Raw genomic sequence first — 18,681 nt, forward strand, 5'->3', positions numbered from 1 at the left:
AGAAAGTTGGGTCTGTTCAGCCTGGAGAAGAGAAGGCTGCGTGGAGACCTCATAGCAGCCTTCCAGTATCTGAAGGTGGGGGCTATAGGACTGGGGAAGGACTATTCATTAGGGACTTGTAGTGAAAGGACAAAGGGTAACGGGTTGAAACTTAAACAGGGGAAGTTTAGGTTAGATCTAAGGAAATCCTTTTACTGTGAGGGTAGTGAGGTAGTGGAATGGGCTGCCCAAAGAAGTGTTAAATGCTCCATCCCTGGAGGTGTTCAAGGCCAGGTTGGACAGAGCCTTGGGTGACATGATTTAGTGTGAGGTGTCCCTGCCCACGGCAGAGGGGTTGGAACTGGATGATTGTAAGGTCCTTTCTAACTCTTAGCTATTCTATGATTCTATTCTAAGTCTGGTCAAAGCCCATTCAACACCACATTCAATTTTTGCAGCAAATTCCAATTTTTTCTTTTACATTTACATTAACTCACAAGTTTTATATGCTGAATGGTTTTACTTCAGTTCCACTTTCTAGGTTTTTTTGTTGTTTTTGCAAAAAGTGACCTTCCTATCATTTTTCAAATTATTTTCAAGTTCTCAGCTCTACAGCTATCCCCAGAAAAACTTCTTTCTTTTGGTTTAAATTACTATTAAGAATCAACAATTGCTATTGTAATTTACAGGATGTCTAAAATCTTCTTCCACCAAATTGAAAGCACAAGTGGTACCTTCAGAAAATCATAGGTTTCATTGACCTTAACTTAAATAACACATGAGGATTATTGTCAGATTAATGATAAACACATACTTGAGCTGCAAAAGAAAGACAAAAAGAAGGTACAGGATTTCTTCCACACCCCCACATCTCCCCCAGGATTGTTCACCAAGTGCATGAGATGACACATCTGCCTATAGTTTAACCACTCTCTAGTGAGATCTCTTCTTAAAATAGCTTTAAAAGAAAGGTCTGTTTTGAGAGGTCAAACAGACTAGACAGAGCAGCTAGAGATCAGCTAAAATCTATCTAGACCCCTTTGTTAGCAATTTGGAGGTCATGCCACATTTGTTTCTATTTCTGGGTGGGCAAAAACAAGAGAGAGAAGGAAGGGGATTCACAGGATAATTGATTCCTATATTTCTTAGAATTAAATTTAGAGAAACATAAGACTTCCCATCCTCCCCCTGCCAAGAAGTCTCAAAACCCATTATTTGCCTTATTATGATCTTTTGCGCTTTTTTTGGCATTGCAAGACAAAAGGGGTTTTTAATTAATTCGTAAAATGACAGATTAATGACCTGAAGCACAAAGATATCAAATGCATTTAATACAAAATGAAGTATCAAAGACTATTAGTAGCTTAATGATTATTTGGTACTTTAGGAAAATGGCTACACTGTATTATACAACGTCAAACAGTACTCAGCATACTTTCTTCTGACCTTCTATTTAAAAGGAAATGACTAAAAATCAGAGTTGATTATTGCCTTTTGTTTCTTTTGTATGTCATAACTGGTATCAGTTTAACCATTAACCATAAGCAGAATCTCTTGTGCTTATTTTAAGTATTATGCTTTTAGAAGTAGATTACATCTTATTTGTTTCAAAATGTCAAAGCAATTTTAGAACATACCTAGCTCTTCAAGTGATGGGACACCGTATTTCTCATCATGGTCATCTGAAACTGGAGTAGTACATTTTTCCATTACTTCTGGGGTTATAGTCTCTACTGGCATCTCCAGTGGTTCCATTCTACTAATTAAGGTCTGGAATCGCTTGTAGGTAAGAGGAGGCTGTCCTCCATTTAATTCTATTATTCTGAATTGGCAAAAAAGAGGGGAAAAATAAAAAAGTAGTATGTCAGACAGTAGTACAGAACTTTTTATATATATAAAATATACATACAGAGAAATATATTCTTACCTGCCTGTAGCATGTTATATAAAATTGTAGATATACATGATAATCCAGACTGTGGACTTCAATTTTATAATTTTTTTTTACCCACTAGGGAGACACATAAATTAATTGTTTATAAGGAAGTAAGTTATTCTCATCCCTAAGTTTAGGAAGGTCCCTCAGAAACAAGTAATGAATATGGACAGCTCAAGGCAAAATAAAATGCAGATCAGCAAAGCAGACGAGAGATCATAGCTACCCAAAGATACATGCAAGTCACATACAACACTGCTATTTGCATTAAAAAGTACCTATTTTTCTGTTTTGGTATTAACAGTAGCCAGTATTACAACTCTCAATATAGGGAACAATTAAGGTTTAGTTTTATACGCAACTGTTGTAAAAACACAGAGCTTCCATATTTTGCATTGTCACCTCAAGTATATCTAAAATCCCAGAAACAGCAAAAGTTCAAAGAAACAATTTACTAAAATGGTAGATGGATCCAACTGCTCATTTGATCCAACCGTGCTTGGGCAGGGAGAGAAGAAAAGGAATTTTCAATTTAGGACTAAAAAAAAACCCAGGTATTTGTTTCAAAATAGTAAATAACTCCCTTTCCTCCAATACATCTAGCTGCTTCTCATACATTTGCTTGTAGCAGAATAAACCAGGCATCTACCACAATAAGTTACTCAATATTAAGAGAGGCCAAGTCATACTTTCAAATAGTTTGCGGATTATGTTTCTATAACAGGAAGCTAATACTAATCCATTTAAATAGATCCATTGAAAAATATAAATAAGATACTAAGAAAGGAGATGCAGGGATATCCAACAATCCCCGATTACTTACTGGATACGTAACTGGTAGGAAGCAGTTCTTGAAAAATAAAGGACTTTATGCTAACATTTTACAGCAAGTGAAATAAGGACAAAACAATCTGACAAAACAACCAAGCAGCAATCTTATTTGGGAGAAGTTACAGGGATGTTTGAGTAACTTCATTATAAAAGACATAATTAATATGATAATTATTTTCAGAAGAACCCCAAACCAAAACTGCAGTTCAGATACAGTTATGTATCGGTTTTGGAGTTGCAAAGACCTACTCGGTACGTAATAAAATTTGGATAGATGGATGGATGCATGGGCAGACAGACAGATGGATGGATGGATAAAAGAGAAACAAAAAACAAATTTGTAGTCTTCCCAATGATTAAGTGTTCCCCATAGAAAGTAGCACACAATATCTAACCAAATACTACATAAAATTTGTATTTTCCTTTTAAAATCAGAGTTAATGATAACTTACTTGTCTAAGTCATATAATGTATGGGAAATTCGAACAATGACCTCCACTCCAGCTTCACTAGCCAGCTTCTTGATCGCTGCATCTCTTTCCTTCCCAAATGGCTCAGAATCATATTCAATAGAAAGTTTCGCAATATTCCATTCCTGCAATACAAAACAAAAATTCAGTCCTTCAGCACCTCAGCTGCTTGATGGAAGGTGAGATGAATGAGAACAAGGATGGAGACAAGGCGGAAGACCAGTTAGTACCTGTGGACAGTTGTCAGAGATACACAAAGGCCCAAAATACATTAGACACCCAGACTCACAAAAATAAAGCCTAGCCTTTTGGCATCCAAGTAGGAATCAGGCACAAGAAAAGCCTTTATCTGTCCCATTAGTGTGGGCACACATCATAAGGGAACAACCTCTGTGCACACTGTGAAAACTCAGCTGCTCTAACTATAGAATTTATGTACCTTAACATACATAACAAGAGGGAAAGATGACAGAGGCTGTTTTCTGTCCATTGATCAGCAGCAGTATGTTGCTCTGCAGAAGTTTTTCACTTATGTCTGTCAGCTTTAACAGCAGAACTTAAGATGGGGGTGGTGAGGAAAAATAGCTGCTCCCCAGCAGCCAAACATCACACAGATTTCCTTCCCTGTTCCAAACCCCTACCCCTTACCCACCAGAACAGGCAATCTTCAAATTCTCCATTTAAAATAAATAATAGTAAAAAAAGAACAACTCTGTCTCCTAAAGAGGACACCTTGAAGCCTAATATCCTCTCTGTCACAGATGCTGTTACCAAGGCCAACAATAACAGGTGGGGAAAAAAAAAGCTAAGGGATCAACTAATGGTTAAGGCTTCTGCAGAGGCAGGAAAATGGAGAGGTGAGGTATGCACAGAACAATCCTAGAAAGCCATCCTGTCAATCAAACTCAAAAATACCCTTCTAATCCCTCAGAATCTTAATCGGTTGATTTAAATATACCAGACAGACTATTTCAGAGACCTGGATTTATAACAAAGAGACAAGGGACACTCTACACTCTTCACCTAGTATGCTCTTTCACTTCTAACTCTAGCTCTCTCCTAGAAGAAGCCCAGACACAATCCTGATGACAGGCAATTCCAAACAGTGCTTGCACTTTTGAAAGAAGGTTTAGCTCCTTCCATTATTAAGTCTGCCAAGACAAACCAATCAGGCCCTGAGTCCTCAAGTGATCTCCCACACCCTCATGTATTATTTTTCATTTCATAATGTAAAACCATAAAAATACATGTCCAAGAGCCAGAGCCATGTCCCCAAGGGAGCCAAGGAATTCCAAGACAAGTGTTACGTGATGTGAATACACCCAGGGCACATCAGGATGAGCTAGGCACTTAAAAGTATGGACACAGTACCTACAGTTACCAAACCATTAGAAATCTGTTCCATTACCAAAAGAAACAAAAAAAAAGTCAAAGAGCAACTCAATTTAATTTGTGAAATGTGCATGAGGGGAGAAAACCCCAAATCGAACAAAAACAACCTTAAAGGGAAACTGCAAGGATAGTTAAGTATTTGCATGGATAACAACTTGCACTGAAGTATATAGTACAAGAAATATTCCTAGTTTAAATTAGTCATATTTATGGTTAGAAACAACTGCAAGGTGGCATCTACCTTGAAAAGTCTGGGGAAAACATCTGCTGGCTGTCCACGAATAACAAACAAACGTGAGTTCAGTTTCCGTAGATTGGCATCAAGATCCTCAAGACACTGAAGCAGGAATCTGCAAGGAATAGTAAAGAAGCATTTATTTTCTGATACAAACCAGACAATCTTACAATAGAAAAAGGGAACAAAGAGGAGCAACTCAACAAAGAGTATGAAACCATCAGTATTTGGTACGTATTTTGGTGATGAATGCATGGTCACATCATAATCGCACTTAGCTTACAGTAGTTCAATGCCATATAATTATTCAACAACCCAATTTGGAAAACCAAACTGTCACTTAAGTTTTCAGCTTAACACTATTCAGCTCTGGAATGGACTAAAACATACTTTTTGGCCAAGATAGAGTTAATTTTCTTCACAGTAGGTGGTAGAGGACTATGGTTTGGATTTGTGCTGAAAACAGTGTTGATAATACAGAAGCATTTTAGTTACCATTGAGCAACGCTCACAGAGATCAAGGCCTTTTCTGCTCCTCACACCCCCCCACCAGTGAGCAGGCTGGGGTGCACAAGAAATTGGGAATGGACACAGAGGGAACAGCTGACCCAACTGACCCAAGGGATATTCCATGCCATATAGCACTGTGCTCAGCATACGAAGCTGGCAGAAGAATAAGGAAAGGGATGTTTGGAGTTATGGTATTTGTCTTCCCAAGTAACTGTTCCATGTGACAGAGCACTGCTTTCCTGTAGATGGCTGAACACCTGCCTGTCAATGGGAAGTCATGAATTAATACCTTGTTTTGCTTTGCTTTAGTACATGTGGCTTTTGCTTTACATATTAAGCTGCCTTTAACTCAATACACAACTTTTTTGCTTTTATATTCCAATTCTTTTTCCCATCCTGCAACTGGGGAAGTGAGCAAACAGCTGTGTAGTGCTTAGTTGCCAGCTGGGGTTAAACCACAATGCATACTCAAGTCTTAACTAAAACCAGAAGTATCTTGTCACTAAAGCACACCACAGAAAAAAACCAAAACAAAACAACCACCACCACCAAACACAAACAGAAACCAAACAACCTGCTACTAAACTTATGACCATGCACTCCTCTGGTATGCTGTTTTTAGTAACATAAACTATCACTCTGGCCTTCATTTATAAAAATAGCCCTCTATAGAACAAACAGTTTCATGCATCTCAGCTGTAACCTCACCCAAATTATTTAATGAGCAAAGCAGCAAATAAGGGGGGGGGGGGGGAGAGGGAGGAAGGCAGATGGGGTCCTGCAAATATGCAAGTCTTCACGAGAAACAGGTATTTGCACAAAGGATGTAGAGGCAGGTTCACACGTGCAAAGATCTATTAGCGGGTATAGTAACTAAAAATCATTACAATGGTAAAAGTTGTTCAGGGAAGAAATGAAAACAAGAGGAAGGAGAGGAGAAATTAAAGCTTTACCTTAAGGCCAGTCAGAGAGAGAGTTGCTGGGGGTCCCCAGATGAGTGCCCTTGCACTGAACTCCTCTCCAGTGTAACAAGTGGCTCCTCCACAGTATTTTTCCTCATAATGATAATGTTATTTTTCACCAAGAGCTACTCAAACCCTGTCAGCTATTCCAACTTAAAATGCTGCAGACACTCACCAAAGTTCATGCCGCTCATCAGGGCAGCCACTGAGTCAGAGCCCGCTGGTCATTAACCTCTGTGCACGCACATTATTGGATTCCCTTGCCATAAACCAAAAGCTACACCCAAAGGGAGAGAGCAAAGAAAGAGGAGATTCCCACACTGCGGGCCATCATTCCTGGGAGCACCTGCTGTAATAACACTGTGTGCAGATGCCAGGCCACAAGGATAACACCACAGGAGCAATCACCCAAGAACAACGCTGGGAGGGCAGTGCCACAGGGCCCTGGAGACACTGCACTTACAGCCTGGGTGGAACAGTAGGGAGCTACTAATGAAGGACAGGCTGCACCACTGCCAGCGCCCACAGCATTCCAAAGACAAAGGCGCTGACCAAACAGGTTTCCTGATATCAGGAGGTCATGCAACACCTTGGTTTTGAAGAGTGAATCCTAAAAAATAGCCAGTTACAATGAAAATGCTATGCCTTCTAAGAGGGATACAGCATACATGGCGGTTGTAAACCTATTGACATGTGTGGCTCACTTGATCCGAGAGGATAACTGCAGCAAATCCAAGAAGAAGCCAGAGTACAAGAATACAAAAGCTTCTTGGTTGGCAACTACGCTCATATGTTTTATAACCAGGACAAACCAAAAATGCTTAATCCTCTCACTTGGCCAAGTTAAGCTCTGTTTTGAAAAAACTCCAGGGCAGTGAAACCATGAAGCATGAAAAGTAAAAAACTTCAGCATAATCATTTAGTTAGAAGCCACACAGGAGTCATTTTAAGAATCAGATGAGAATTGCATATGCTTCTATCAGAGAGAACTTGGGCCCCATGTTCCCAGGCCAAAGTCAGTTCCAGTCTGGCTCTGAAAAGTACAGTTTCATTTTATCTTTCATTTTTTTAGGAGCATATACATTCACAGACTACACAAATCTTTATGATGAAAACTGCAATGGTGTCCTGGATACCTTTGGAACAGTCCAGGAGAGGTTTGAAGGTTTTTTTCTTAGTTTGTATAACAGAATAGAGTGAAAGAACATGAAGAGAAACTGGTGATATAAAACACTTATAGCTATTCAAACTAACAGTCTGTCTTTCAGGAAACTTAGGGTTTGTTCCTATTGGCATTTCAGTTTCCTCTATTTTCTCAATTTCTTTTCTTCCTAACCTGACTGACCACAACACACAACTTCTAGTCTAGACTTGGCACAAAAACCTGTTCAAGAAGATTACATGCACTGACCCAGTCTCCAGTTCACATACAAGGTCCCTAAACTTGCCCTTAATACTGTTTAATCTCTATTTTGTTGGGTCTCCAAATCCCCTTTATTATCTCTCTTAACTATAGCTTACCACACTCCAGCATTTCAATCTCCATAAAACTCTTTCACATACTTAACAAACACCATGGTATAAACTCATAAAATATATGTAGGAATGGAGCAGAAGAGTGGCAAGGGGACACCAAAACAAATGAAAAACAGCCAAAACACAGATGGTGTTGCGAGACTCACTGAAAGCACATTGTTATAAAATAATGAACCTAATTAAACCACAGCAACCCTATGATATCTATAGTAACACCAATGCAAAAGAATACCACTTCTGACATTCAGAACACAGATTCAGTTTACAAGTAGTTACACTGAATATATGCACAGTTTATTAAGCATATCTGAATCCTTCAGTTGGACCAAATGTGTTTTAACAAAATGGGCTTCCAATATTTAATAACCTACTTTGGTTTTGCCAACTCTATTTATGCTATGTCACATCAAAAGGCATTTTCTCATTAAAATGCTAATAGAAGTTGTCTAACAAAAACCTTTACACAGATTTACAGAATCATAGAATAGTTTGGGTTGGAAGGAACCTTTAAAGGTTACCTAGTACCAACCCCTCCTGCAATGAGACTTGCTCAATTAAAAACAAACCTTCTTAAATCATTGGGTTTAGATAGAGCCCCTACCAAGAACCTTAACAGTTGAATCAACTACTTGTCATAACCAAAGTTTTAACCTCCTCTTTTTCTCATGAGCACCTTCAAAACTTGCACAACATCTTTGCTGTGCTTGCTAACTAACATGCTAGGTACATCCACAGATACAAATAACTCAAAATCTAAGGAAGGAAAATTCTACATTTCAGAACTCCTGCATTTATCCAACATGTTGCTACATGCCTGTGTGAATAGGTCCAAGTAAAAGGAAATTTTTAATTATTACAGCTCCCTGGGACAACTTCTAATTCCTGCAGTTTCTCCAATTTTGGCATAGTATGGCATTTTAATGCACTGCATTTATCTCCCATCCTAGGAAATTCATGTCTCATCTATAACAGACACTGGTATGTTGTGGTGGAGTAATAACATATACACAACATGCACCCCCCCCCCCCCCCACTTATGAAACATACTTAACAATAATAATAATTCTCATCATTCAACACATTCTCACAGTGAACTATTACAGGACCTGAAAGAAAAGAGTTTTTAGTTTTGACTGCTAATACTTGTTTACAAGTGAATATAGTTCTCAGCTACTCTCATGCCATGCTGCAGCACAGAAATATACAGGTGTTTTGCTCAGTGCAAACATTTAGGGATAATAAGAACAGTATTCCAGCACAGACAAGCCAAAATTATTTGTGCTTTCTCTCTGAAGAGACACACAAGTATGCTCATAATCATGTTCTTTTCGCAGTACAACATAAATTAAAGTGCGTAGTGGTTGACACACTGGAGGGAAGGGATGCCGTCTAGAGGGACCCTGACAGGCCTGAGAGATGCCCCAACACAAACCTCACTGAGTTCAACAAAGCCAAGTGCGAAGGCCTACACCTTGTAACCTGAGTCGGGGCAATCCCAGGCACGGGTTGGGCAGAGAAGTGGTTCAGAGCAGCCTTGCAGAGAAGGGCCTGGAGGTGTTGGTTGATGAGAAACTGAACATGAGCCAGCTTCAGTGTGTGCTTGCACCCCAGAAAGCCAACTGTATTCTGGGCTGCATCAATAGGAGCATGACCAGCAGGTCAAAGGAGGTGATCCTGCCCCTCTACTCTGCTCTTGTGAGACCTCACTTGGGAGTATTGCGTGCAGTTCTGGTGTCCTCAACATAAAAAGGACATGGAACTGCTGGAACAAGTCCAGAGGGGGGCACAAGGATGATCAGGGGACTGGAGCATCTCTTGTATGAAAACATGCTGAGAGATGAGGTTGTTCAGCCTGGAAAAGATTCCAGGGAGACCTCATAGCAACCTTCCAGTACCTAAAAGGGGGCCTACAAGAAATCTGAAGAGGGACTTTTTACAAGGGCATGTAGTGACAGGACAAGAGGGAATGGTTTTAAAGTGAAAGAGAAGAAAATTAGACTAGGTATTTGGAAAAAAATCTTCCCTGTGAGGGTGCTGAGACACTGGCACAGGTTGCCCAGAGAAGCTGTGGCTGCCCCATCACTGGCAGTGATCAAGGCCAGGGTGGACAGGGATTGGAGCAACCTGGTCTAGTGGAAAGTGTCTCTGCCCATGGCAGGGGGCTGGAACTGGATGAGCTTTAAGGTCCCTTCCAACCCAACCCATTCTGCGACTGGTAAATTTGTCTGTAAACTGAAACAAAATATAAAACCTCCACCTCATAAACAGTATTTTTTTTCAGTATTTGAGCTCTTGAGGCAAAGTTTCTTCATAGCAGCTATGAAATTAGGAGCTACTAGGCTTGAGTTCTATTACACTTTACATCAGTGTGACAATTAGGATCTACTTAAATCCATAGAGTAACAGGTCGTATTTCCAAGTCTGAAATATAAACCAACTTTTTCTTCTCAACCTAAGAATCGATGGGAAAGCACTTTCTTTTTCACTTCAAATGAATATTAAAAACTACATTACATCATTTAAAAAAAGGCATGAAAAGGATGCACAGATATTTTTATCAGATTAGAGCATCAGCCCAGGTTTCTGCATATGGTCTTCAACTTCCCTTGGACAAAGCAAAGGAAGGAAACATTCACCATTAATGTCACAGTAGCAAACTGCCTGAAGTACATGCCTGACTGAGATGGTAGCAGGAGGCAGAAAAGACTGACTTACTGTAAGTCTAAGTGAAGATATCAATGCAAAGCACAACGGTGCTTAAGCAACATTCTTAGAAGGCACAGCACACATTTTGCTCAGGATCATCCAATTATGACATTAAGAATTTTCTTGAAAGCTTCTAAGTCCACATTCTTTAAAAGACATTAATATAAAATCTTGGCTGTTTACTCCAAGAAACCCCACAATCTTCCCTGCTGCTAATCATGCAAAATCTGCCTTTGGTCCAAAATCTAAACTAAACGTTCTGTCCCCTGCACTTTAAAAGTGACTGCCAAAAAATGGTTTGCTTAATACAGATAACAATTTTAGCTAACATGCATCTGAAATAAACCAATACCATCAAGGCAGAAATTCAAAAAGTTAAATAACTAATTGTTAACACAGTTAACCATTAACAAAGTGAACAAAAGTAAGCACCACAACATGCAGCCTTCCTGGCTCTGCACTATTAACGTGATTAAAGACTTCCTCCACGGAGTAAGTCAGGAGCAGTCTGTGAAATATGCAGCACTTTTATTTAGGAGAAAACTTGCAAGAAGGATACTTAGAGACACACTGTTGAAGAGTACCATTAAGTCTTGTTTGGGGTTACTTTTAGGAGTAATAAACACCCAGAAACTGCAATCACACAAAACCATCCTTCTTGCCAGTCTGAAATGAGAACAGTTGCTGGGAATTAAGGGGACTTACAGTGCAATGCCTTTTCTTTCAGGCATCACTCACATCTGAAAATGGTGGTGCTAAGCCATTAAAGAATCAACAAACTTCAGTTCCATGTTTTTTCCTGAACCAATCCGGATTCTGAATTTAACCATTAGGCAAGGCAGGAATGTTAGACTGCATATCCAGTTCCACACAACAGAAAGGAATCTAGGCTTCTTTATTCTGAGGAGCACATTTAAAATGTTGAGTGAAAAAGAACAGTTCTAAAACTTGTTTCATTCCTAAGTTTAATATTTTTACCTATGACTGATCAATTTCCAGCAATCCATCCAAAACTTCTGTTTAGCCAATCCTTTGAAATGCTTTCTATCTACCTCAAGCCAAACCATTGATTACAGTCTCTCCAGGGAAAGAACAGCATTGTCAAACAAGAGACTCGTGTTGTTATGGATATCTGATTGCCACCCAGACTTTGTCTATCAGAATTATCTTAAGCACCCTAATGTCTGTTAGTTTTATCTTCCCACTAAATTTTTTTTTCAACTTTGCTATCACATAGTCCTCCATCTTCCACAGTTTAGTAGAGCTGGATTCAATAAAAACAAAGAACATTGTATAACATCAACCACATTGTTTTGTTTGAGTACAGTTTGCAGCATTAGACTCCGATTCTGTTAATAATTTATGCAACATTTATTTCTCTTCATGGGAAGGGGGGCCAGTGGGGTGACAGCTCCTCTCCTTCATATCAGCTATTTTGCCGTATGCTCTGTTAGGTCATTATGAAAGCCCAGCATCGTTTAGGTAAACTCATTCCTCATACTAGTTTCTACAGGAATCATTAGGTATAACTCACCTAATACCAAAACAGAGTACAAAACACTAAGGAGTGTCTCAAATTTCATGTACCTATATTTTACAAGCATATTTTCCCGTTTTGATTCCCACCACCAACCAATGTGTCTTACTGCGAGCAGTATATGCTTATGAAACTCTAAGAAGATTAAGCTCAGACAGGATTTAAGTGTTATATACACTGCACCGCATCCTCTGGCAGCAAGCCATAGTAATATTTTCCTATTACCAAATCAAGGTCACAGCGGCATGCCTTACTATATTACATTGTTTCAGCAAACGGCATACACAACTTCCACATCCGAAACAGGTATACAATAATACATTTCACAGAAGTAATAGCCTTTAACCTTGTACACAAGAGCAGGAAAAGTTCCATGTTATTCAACTCCAGATACTTAAGTGGCTGTGGGTGCTAACTAATCTCCTGTAGGGTTGCTCTAGTCAGTAGAAAAAATCCCAGCTTCTTCAGAGTGCAATTCAGGACTTCAGCATCTTTCATAACTCAGTAATAGCTGATCCACATGCAAAACCAAAACCAAAACACAGACCATGAAGTGCATTACTTGGCTTTTTTCCCTCCTAATACTACTGTCATTATCTTCGAGCTAAAGTTTGATGAAGGTGATGGAGGAAGAATGCAAGATACAACCAAGCCTGTGAAAAGCTGAAATATTCATAATTGCTGCAAAAAAAGCTTCTTAAAACCAAATTTAACTCTTTGAGAAAGGATGAAAGAAGGAGCTTCAAACAACAACTGAAAGAAAGTAAGTTTAAAATTTAATCTCTCCAACATGAGCCCTTTTGGATTAATCTTTTCTGAAGCTAAGTAGTAAAGACCATTTCACATATGGAGTGGGACTAGAATACCAACTACAGCAAGCAATACTGCTCTATTAGAACAACAAAATCATTTTAATCTAACCTAGTTTACATTTGACATATCATTCCTCATTAATTTCTTTCCAGCTGAACTACCTTTTCAACGTTAGTATTCCCCAAAGGAAAGAAACACAACATTTTTGTCCTGTTCAAAAGACATTCATAACCTCCCAAAAAGTCAACGGTATTTGGTTTCTTTTTTGTGAGCCATACGTCACAGCAAATAGTCTATTTAGCCTCTGTAAAGATCTGGAACTTCACATTCAAAGGGCACCTACTATTCATCTAAACTCTTCCCATATAAGTAGCAGCAGACATCTCAAATTACTTGCTTGTTACAAAGGTCAGCCTTCTGGTGATACTAACAGGCTCACAACTTCCTAATTTTCAGTCTTCCATTCTTCAATGCATATATTCTGTGTTTATTTTTCTATAATCTTCTAATTCCAATCTGATATATTGAAGTCCTTACTACTTGACTTTAATTCCTTATGCCTACTCTTTCCAGGTAGAAACTAGCTGGATGCATAAAGGAAAACCCAAGAGCAAACAAATTTATTTGCAGTGAGGACAGCTGGGGATATAGGACCTAGAAGCAAGTTACAAAACTAAGCTGAGAGTACAGACATGCTCATATTTAAATAAATTTAAAACTCCTTATTCTCATGTCCTAAGTTCTCTTATTTAAACAACCAGCTCATAAAGCTCGTTGTAATTAAACCAGAGCTGGCCTGCTTTATAAAGTAGTTCAGCCACGTTATTTTCGGCAATCTGAACTGTCCATGAGAAAGTTAACAGCTATGGGTCATTTCAAAAGAGCAAGCTTGATAAGAGCACTATAACAAGATACAGCCTTGCAACCTGATTCTGAAGGACAAATTTTACACTGCCCCTCATTTATTTTAATAAAACCCTTTTACTTTCCTTACATCCAAGTGACCTTTTTAAGGTTATAATTACTGCTAATGGAATTTTGCAGTTTCAAGTCTCCCAGAAATGAAACATTGTGTAAAAAGAGTATCTTTTTCAACTACACTGTTAAGAAATTGCAAGTCTTTAAGGTATAATTCCATCATCTCTGGCTTTCCATACCTGAAAAATCTGTTAAACTAATGGAGCAGAATTAAGGTTAGACTGAAATCTACTAGCAAGCACAGAAATTCATAGAAAGTCTGGAAAACAGAAAAAACTAACTGAAGCTAATAAAAATCTTAGCTAGAACTGACTGGATTTCATCTCTGTGGTGCTCACCTTATGGTGGTCAGACAGTCAGCATTATCCTAACTTGCCATTGCTACTCTTACAGTTCAAGGCAGCCAAAGTTTTCTGAACTGGTCTTTCAAAACTGAGATTAGTGATTTACATCTGAATACAAAGTAAACAAGACAAAATGTGTTCAGATTTTTCAGTAATAACTAATTCAAATAATTCAATTATTTGAATAATACAGAAAGGATCAACATGAAAAAAAGACAAACCAACAACTGAAACACAGCTTTATTAAGCTGCATAAATCCAAAAGTAACTCCACTTTGCCCCAAACTTTCTCAGCATATGAGTAGACTAACAGTAATGGTATGCTTCATGTTGCAGAGGCCTTCCATCTCAAAGTCTAGAGTTGACAAAAAGGTATACAGGGCTCAGTAACGTGAGCCCTAGTAAACAGAACTGAAATATAGTTCAAGACGTAATAAATGAAAAAAATACAGATAACCTCTAGATAAGCATGTTATTTTCCTCTGCCTCAACTGCAGCAGTTTGCTGCAATACTGAATGTCAGGGCCAACAGAAAGCACCTCACTTGAAGTAACTACATCTTGAAAATTTATGTAGTACAGCTCAGAGAAACATTGATAACTAAAAAGTGATATTCGATCTTCTTCCCCAGAAGTGATAGCGGTTTAGATAAAGGTTTAATTAATCATAATTAATTAGAACAACTGTACTTTTCATATTTTCCTCATTTTCCCTGTCTATCCATTCCTTTCAGAAGATGGGACTGAACTACCAAAACTCACTTCCTGAACATCAGTCACGGAGGTTTTTACTACTAGGACTGTTGAAAGCATAGACAACTGGAAAGCATCATCACTGTCCCAGGTTTCCGGTGTGCACAGGATCACTTTACTTTTTTCCAGTTTGCTTGTGCCAGGATCAGAATTAACAGCAACACAGAAGATGCAAACAGGAACACCACCAATTTAATGAAAAAAGGGAGGGAGGCACCAAGTCCACCTTCCTGAAGGTGAATAAACTTTGTTGGAGACAAGGCAGTTAAAGTAAGACCAGCTGAATATCAAGATAAAATATTAGCATTTTAGAAGAGAAATACTCAAAAAAAAAAAAACAACGAAAAAACCCCCCCAAAAAACCAACAACAAAACCCAAGCAACAACCCTCTAAAACTATTTCTATAGACAAAAATGATAGGGGGACACCTTTAGGCTCTGAACTCTGGAAACTTAATCACCATTGGTAAGTACTATTGCTATGCAGAACCTTGAAGAAGACATGTTCCCCACTAGAGATCAAAACTGAAGAAAAACAAACTTTATTTGCTTTAATCCCCACATGTCCAACATCAAGGGGGAAAGATCAAGTGGGAGGAGGAAAGGGGAGAAGAATGTCTACAAAAAGTCTGAAGCTTGCATTGCTAAATGTCTCATAACCTGATCATGTCCTTATACCATTTGTAAGAACATTTCAATATGAATCAACAAGAATAGTTTCCTAAAGTAGGTCGTTGCTGCAGCAACCAGGCACTGTTTGGACTACTCCCTGCCACAATGACCTACTTTTCCAGTTATATGTAACCGCTGTGGTAGCAGCTGAATTTCTGCTTCCCTTCAGAGCTGCTCCAAGAGGATTCCTGTACTGCAGACAAACTTTATTCCTAACCGGGACAAAGAGAGGCTTCAAGCAAGAACAAGTAGCACGGTCGGTTCTCCTCCTCTGTGTCTTATTTAGAAGCACTGGCTGCTAAAGGTTAAGTGAAACTCAATATGTGCTCAGAGTTCAAAAAGTACCAAGGCAATGTTCAAACCTGAAGGAGCTGGTAAAAAAAAAAAAAAAAGGAAGGTGTCAAAATGAACAGCAGTCCACGAACAACGTGTTCCTTGCCAGTGTCAGCAGTGTCAGCACAAGCAGGCTCCAGTACTACCATCCAAGCACAAGCTAATGGACATAATCCTTTACTACAGATACAAAATAAACATTACATCTGCATGAAACTCTCATGAATGACAGGTAAAATTAGTATGTTTTTAAACCCTGTTTAACACTGCATGAACTGTGGAGTGGGGACATACAAAGGTACTACATTAACCCAGGAAGTAACATTGACAATTACTTAGTTTCCTGTTTACTGCTGCTGTTAATGACCATTAACAGTATAACAAAGATCACTAGTGTGACTTTTCATTGAACTATATCTTAGCTTCATGAAGAAAAAGATTATCTCTGTAGAAATAATCCTACAAGGTTTCAAACATTAATCATGCTGACTTGTGCATAAGTATTTTTTGATCAATTTATGCAAACCCCAAGTTCAAAAGCTTGAATTCAAGATAAAATTTGAGAGGCAAGCACAAGAGACTAACACTTCCAAGCAGAAGACAACTCATTCCAACAAAAGGCAAGCCATGAATTACTGTATAGTACATCTTAAAACTTCAGTTAACAGAATGATTGTCACAGATATAACTCATACTATGAAAGCAGAAAAACAAAACACAAACAGCAAAACTCTACAAAGTTTAGTTTACCTAAAACTTTTAAGTTCAGCAGGAAAAATACTGGAATCAATGACAATATGATACTGCAATTAAAAAAAGTTCCAAAGTTTCCCCCACGCTTTCTCTTGGGCACAAACCATACGTAATGAGACAATTCCTCCTGCAAATCTCATACTTTCCAAATGGAATAGAAAATAATAATAATAATTTTTAAAAAAACAACAAAACTAAAATTTATCTGTACTTTACCATTGCACTTGACAAGCCACAGAGCAGCAAATGCTGAGGGCAGACTGAAAAACATCAAGAAGGCTGCTGCTGCAAAAGCAACATCTGATCACAAAAGTAACACTTCGCAGTTTGAAAGTATGACCTCCAGTGCCAGAAACGTAAGTTACATTGTGCTCTGTCATAGGGAAGTAGTAAAGAACTAGAGTAAAACTTTTAGCAAGGCAGCACTGAAGAACTTTTCTTTGGCAAACAGCATTTCAGAGTTGGCACTGAAAGAGAGAAGTTGGTGGACCTATATTTGAAAGAATGCAGAAAGCCAAAATCTAAAATGTAAAAATAGGAAGATCCACATTATCTCCCACAAACCCATGATACTCTTCATGGTTTAGAAGAAAAACACTATCGCTCAAACTACTTCTCACCAGTAAGTTTAGTGGCAACTACCTTACAGAACGGAAATTTCAATGAAAACAACCTGCTAGTGAAAACCACCATCACTGTATGATCTTTATATGCTCTCTATACATATCTTCTGAAATTATGAAAGCCTTGTAATAGAAGGGGAAAAGACACCTCAACTGAAACTGAACAATCAATATCACAGAAATTTACAACATTATCCTCTACCTAAAATGATGAAACTACACATTAGAAGATGTTTCCAGGTTGTACAAGTTAAACAGCATGCTGGAGAAAAAGTGAAAAAGTGGCTCATAACAAGTCATTTAAAGAAGTGTTCACAGGATTTGGGATATTTGGCATGATAGCAGTAAACAGCAGCTACACTATCTAAAAAGAAACACAGATAAAGCACAGTAGATTTGGTATTACTAAGCCTGTCATGTGAAAAATAACCAAAGTCACAGCAATCATCCCTAAGCAATCCAAATAAACCAATCCAAATGACATCCTTTGTTCACTCACCACCATTAGGACTTGGATAGTTTCAACTTCTTGAGTTTAGTAACAGCAAGACTTACAAAAACAAAGAACAAAACCAAAATGCAACCTGCTCTCCAGTCAAAGACCATTTTGAAACCTTGACAGCAAAACCTGCTCTGTAGACTATTTTATTTTAAATGCAAATATCAGTTTCACAGATATAGAGTCATGCCTCTCCCATAAGAGAGAAATAAGGGAAACAATAGTAAGCAATCTCTTCTAAAAGCTGTATTGTTCTCTTTTTCTACTTTAAGCCCCTAGAAAAAATGAGTTTGCTTATTCACAGGAATGTGAAATATGAAGAACAGGAAAAAAAAATTAAGGAAAAAATAATCATTTGATGCCACAGTATTTAGATAGAAAATTTTCAATTCTGAGGAAACTCACAAGAGAACATAGGAAAGAAAAAATTCACTCATTCTTCAATTAATCCCATGTATTGGGAATCAAATAAACTACTTTTAATACCCGTTGCTCTGTAAAACGGAGTCTCACAATTCTCTGTACACTTCTCCAGTACTTCAGAACCAAACAGATTGCATAACTGAGATCAAGCTTGCCATGGTGTTCTGTATATTTAGTGCATAGCAAAATTGCAACCATGCAGATCGTGATCATGCTTTACGAGTTATGCACAAGGCATCAAGTAACAAGCAACCTACATGAAGGAGTTACCTATTTAGTCATATTTCTGATGAAAGCTGCCATCCTATTTCTGTTCTTTTGAGCATTATTTTTCCCCTTTCTCAACTGCAGCACAGTTTGCCCTTCACCTACAAGATAAGTAGAATTGAGACTGGCA

At 38.3% G+C, this 18,681-nt stretch overlaps 1 protein-coding gene across 3 annotated transcripts in view; it reads right to left on the minus strand.

Annotated features, from left to right (window-relative positions):
* CRY1 (cryptochrome circadian regulator 1) overlaps positions 1-18,681 on the minus strand; it is a 39,429-nt gene that overhangs the window by 10,863 nt on the left and 9,885 nt on the right. For all 3 annotated transcript variants that reach the window (XM_034062749.1, XM_005150419.1, XM_031049912.1), the window contains exons 2-4: positions 4,850-4,958; positions 3,199-3,341; positions 1,617-1,801 (exon numbers count right to left, since the gene is read on the minus strand). In XM_034062749.1, coding sequence (XP_033918640.1) covers positions 1,617-1,801; positions 3,199-3,341; positions 4,850-4,958 — 437 coding nt within the window. The remainder of the gene's footprint in view (positions 1-1,616; positions 1,802-3,198; positions 3,342-4,849; positions 4,959-18,681) is intronic.

Source organism: Melopsittacus undulatus, chromosome 5 (genome assembly GCF_012275295.1).
Source record: "Melopsittacus undulatus isolate bMelUnd1 chromosome 5, bMelUnd1.mat.Z, whole genome shotgun sequence".
Classification (NCBI taxonomy): Eukaryota; Metazoa; Chordata; class Aves; order Psittaciformes; family Psittaculidae; genus Melopsittacus; species Melopsittacus undulatus.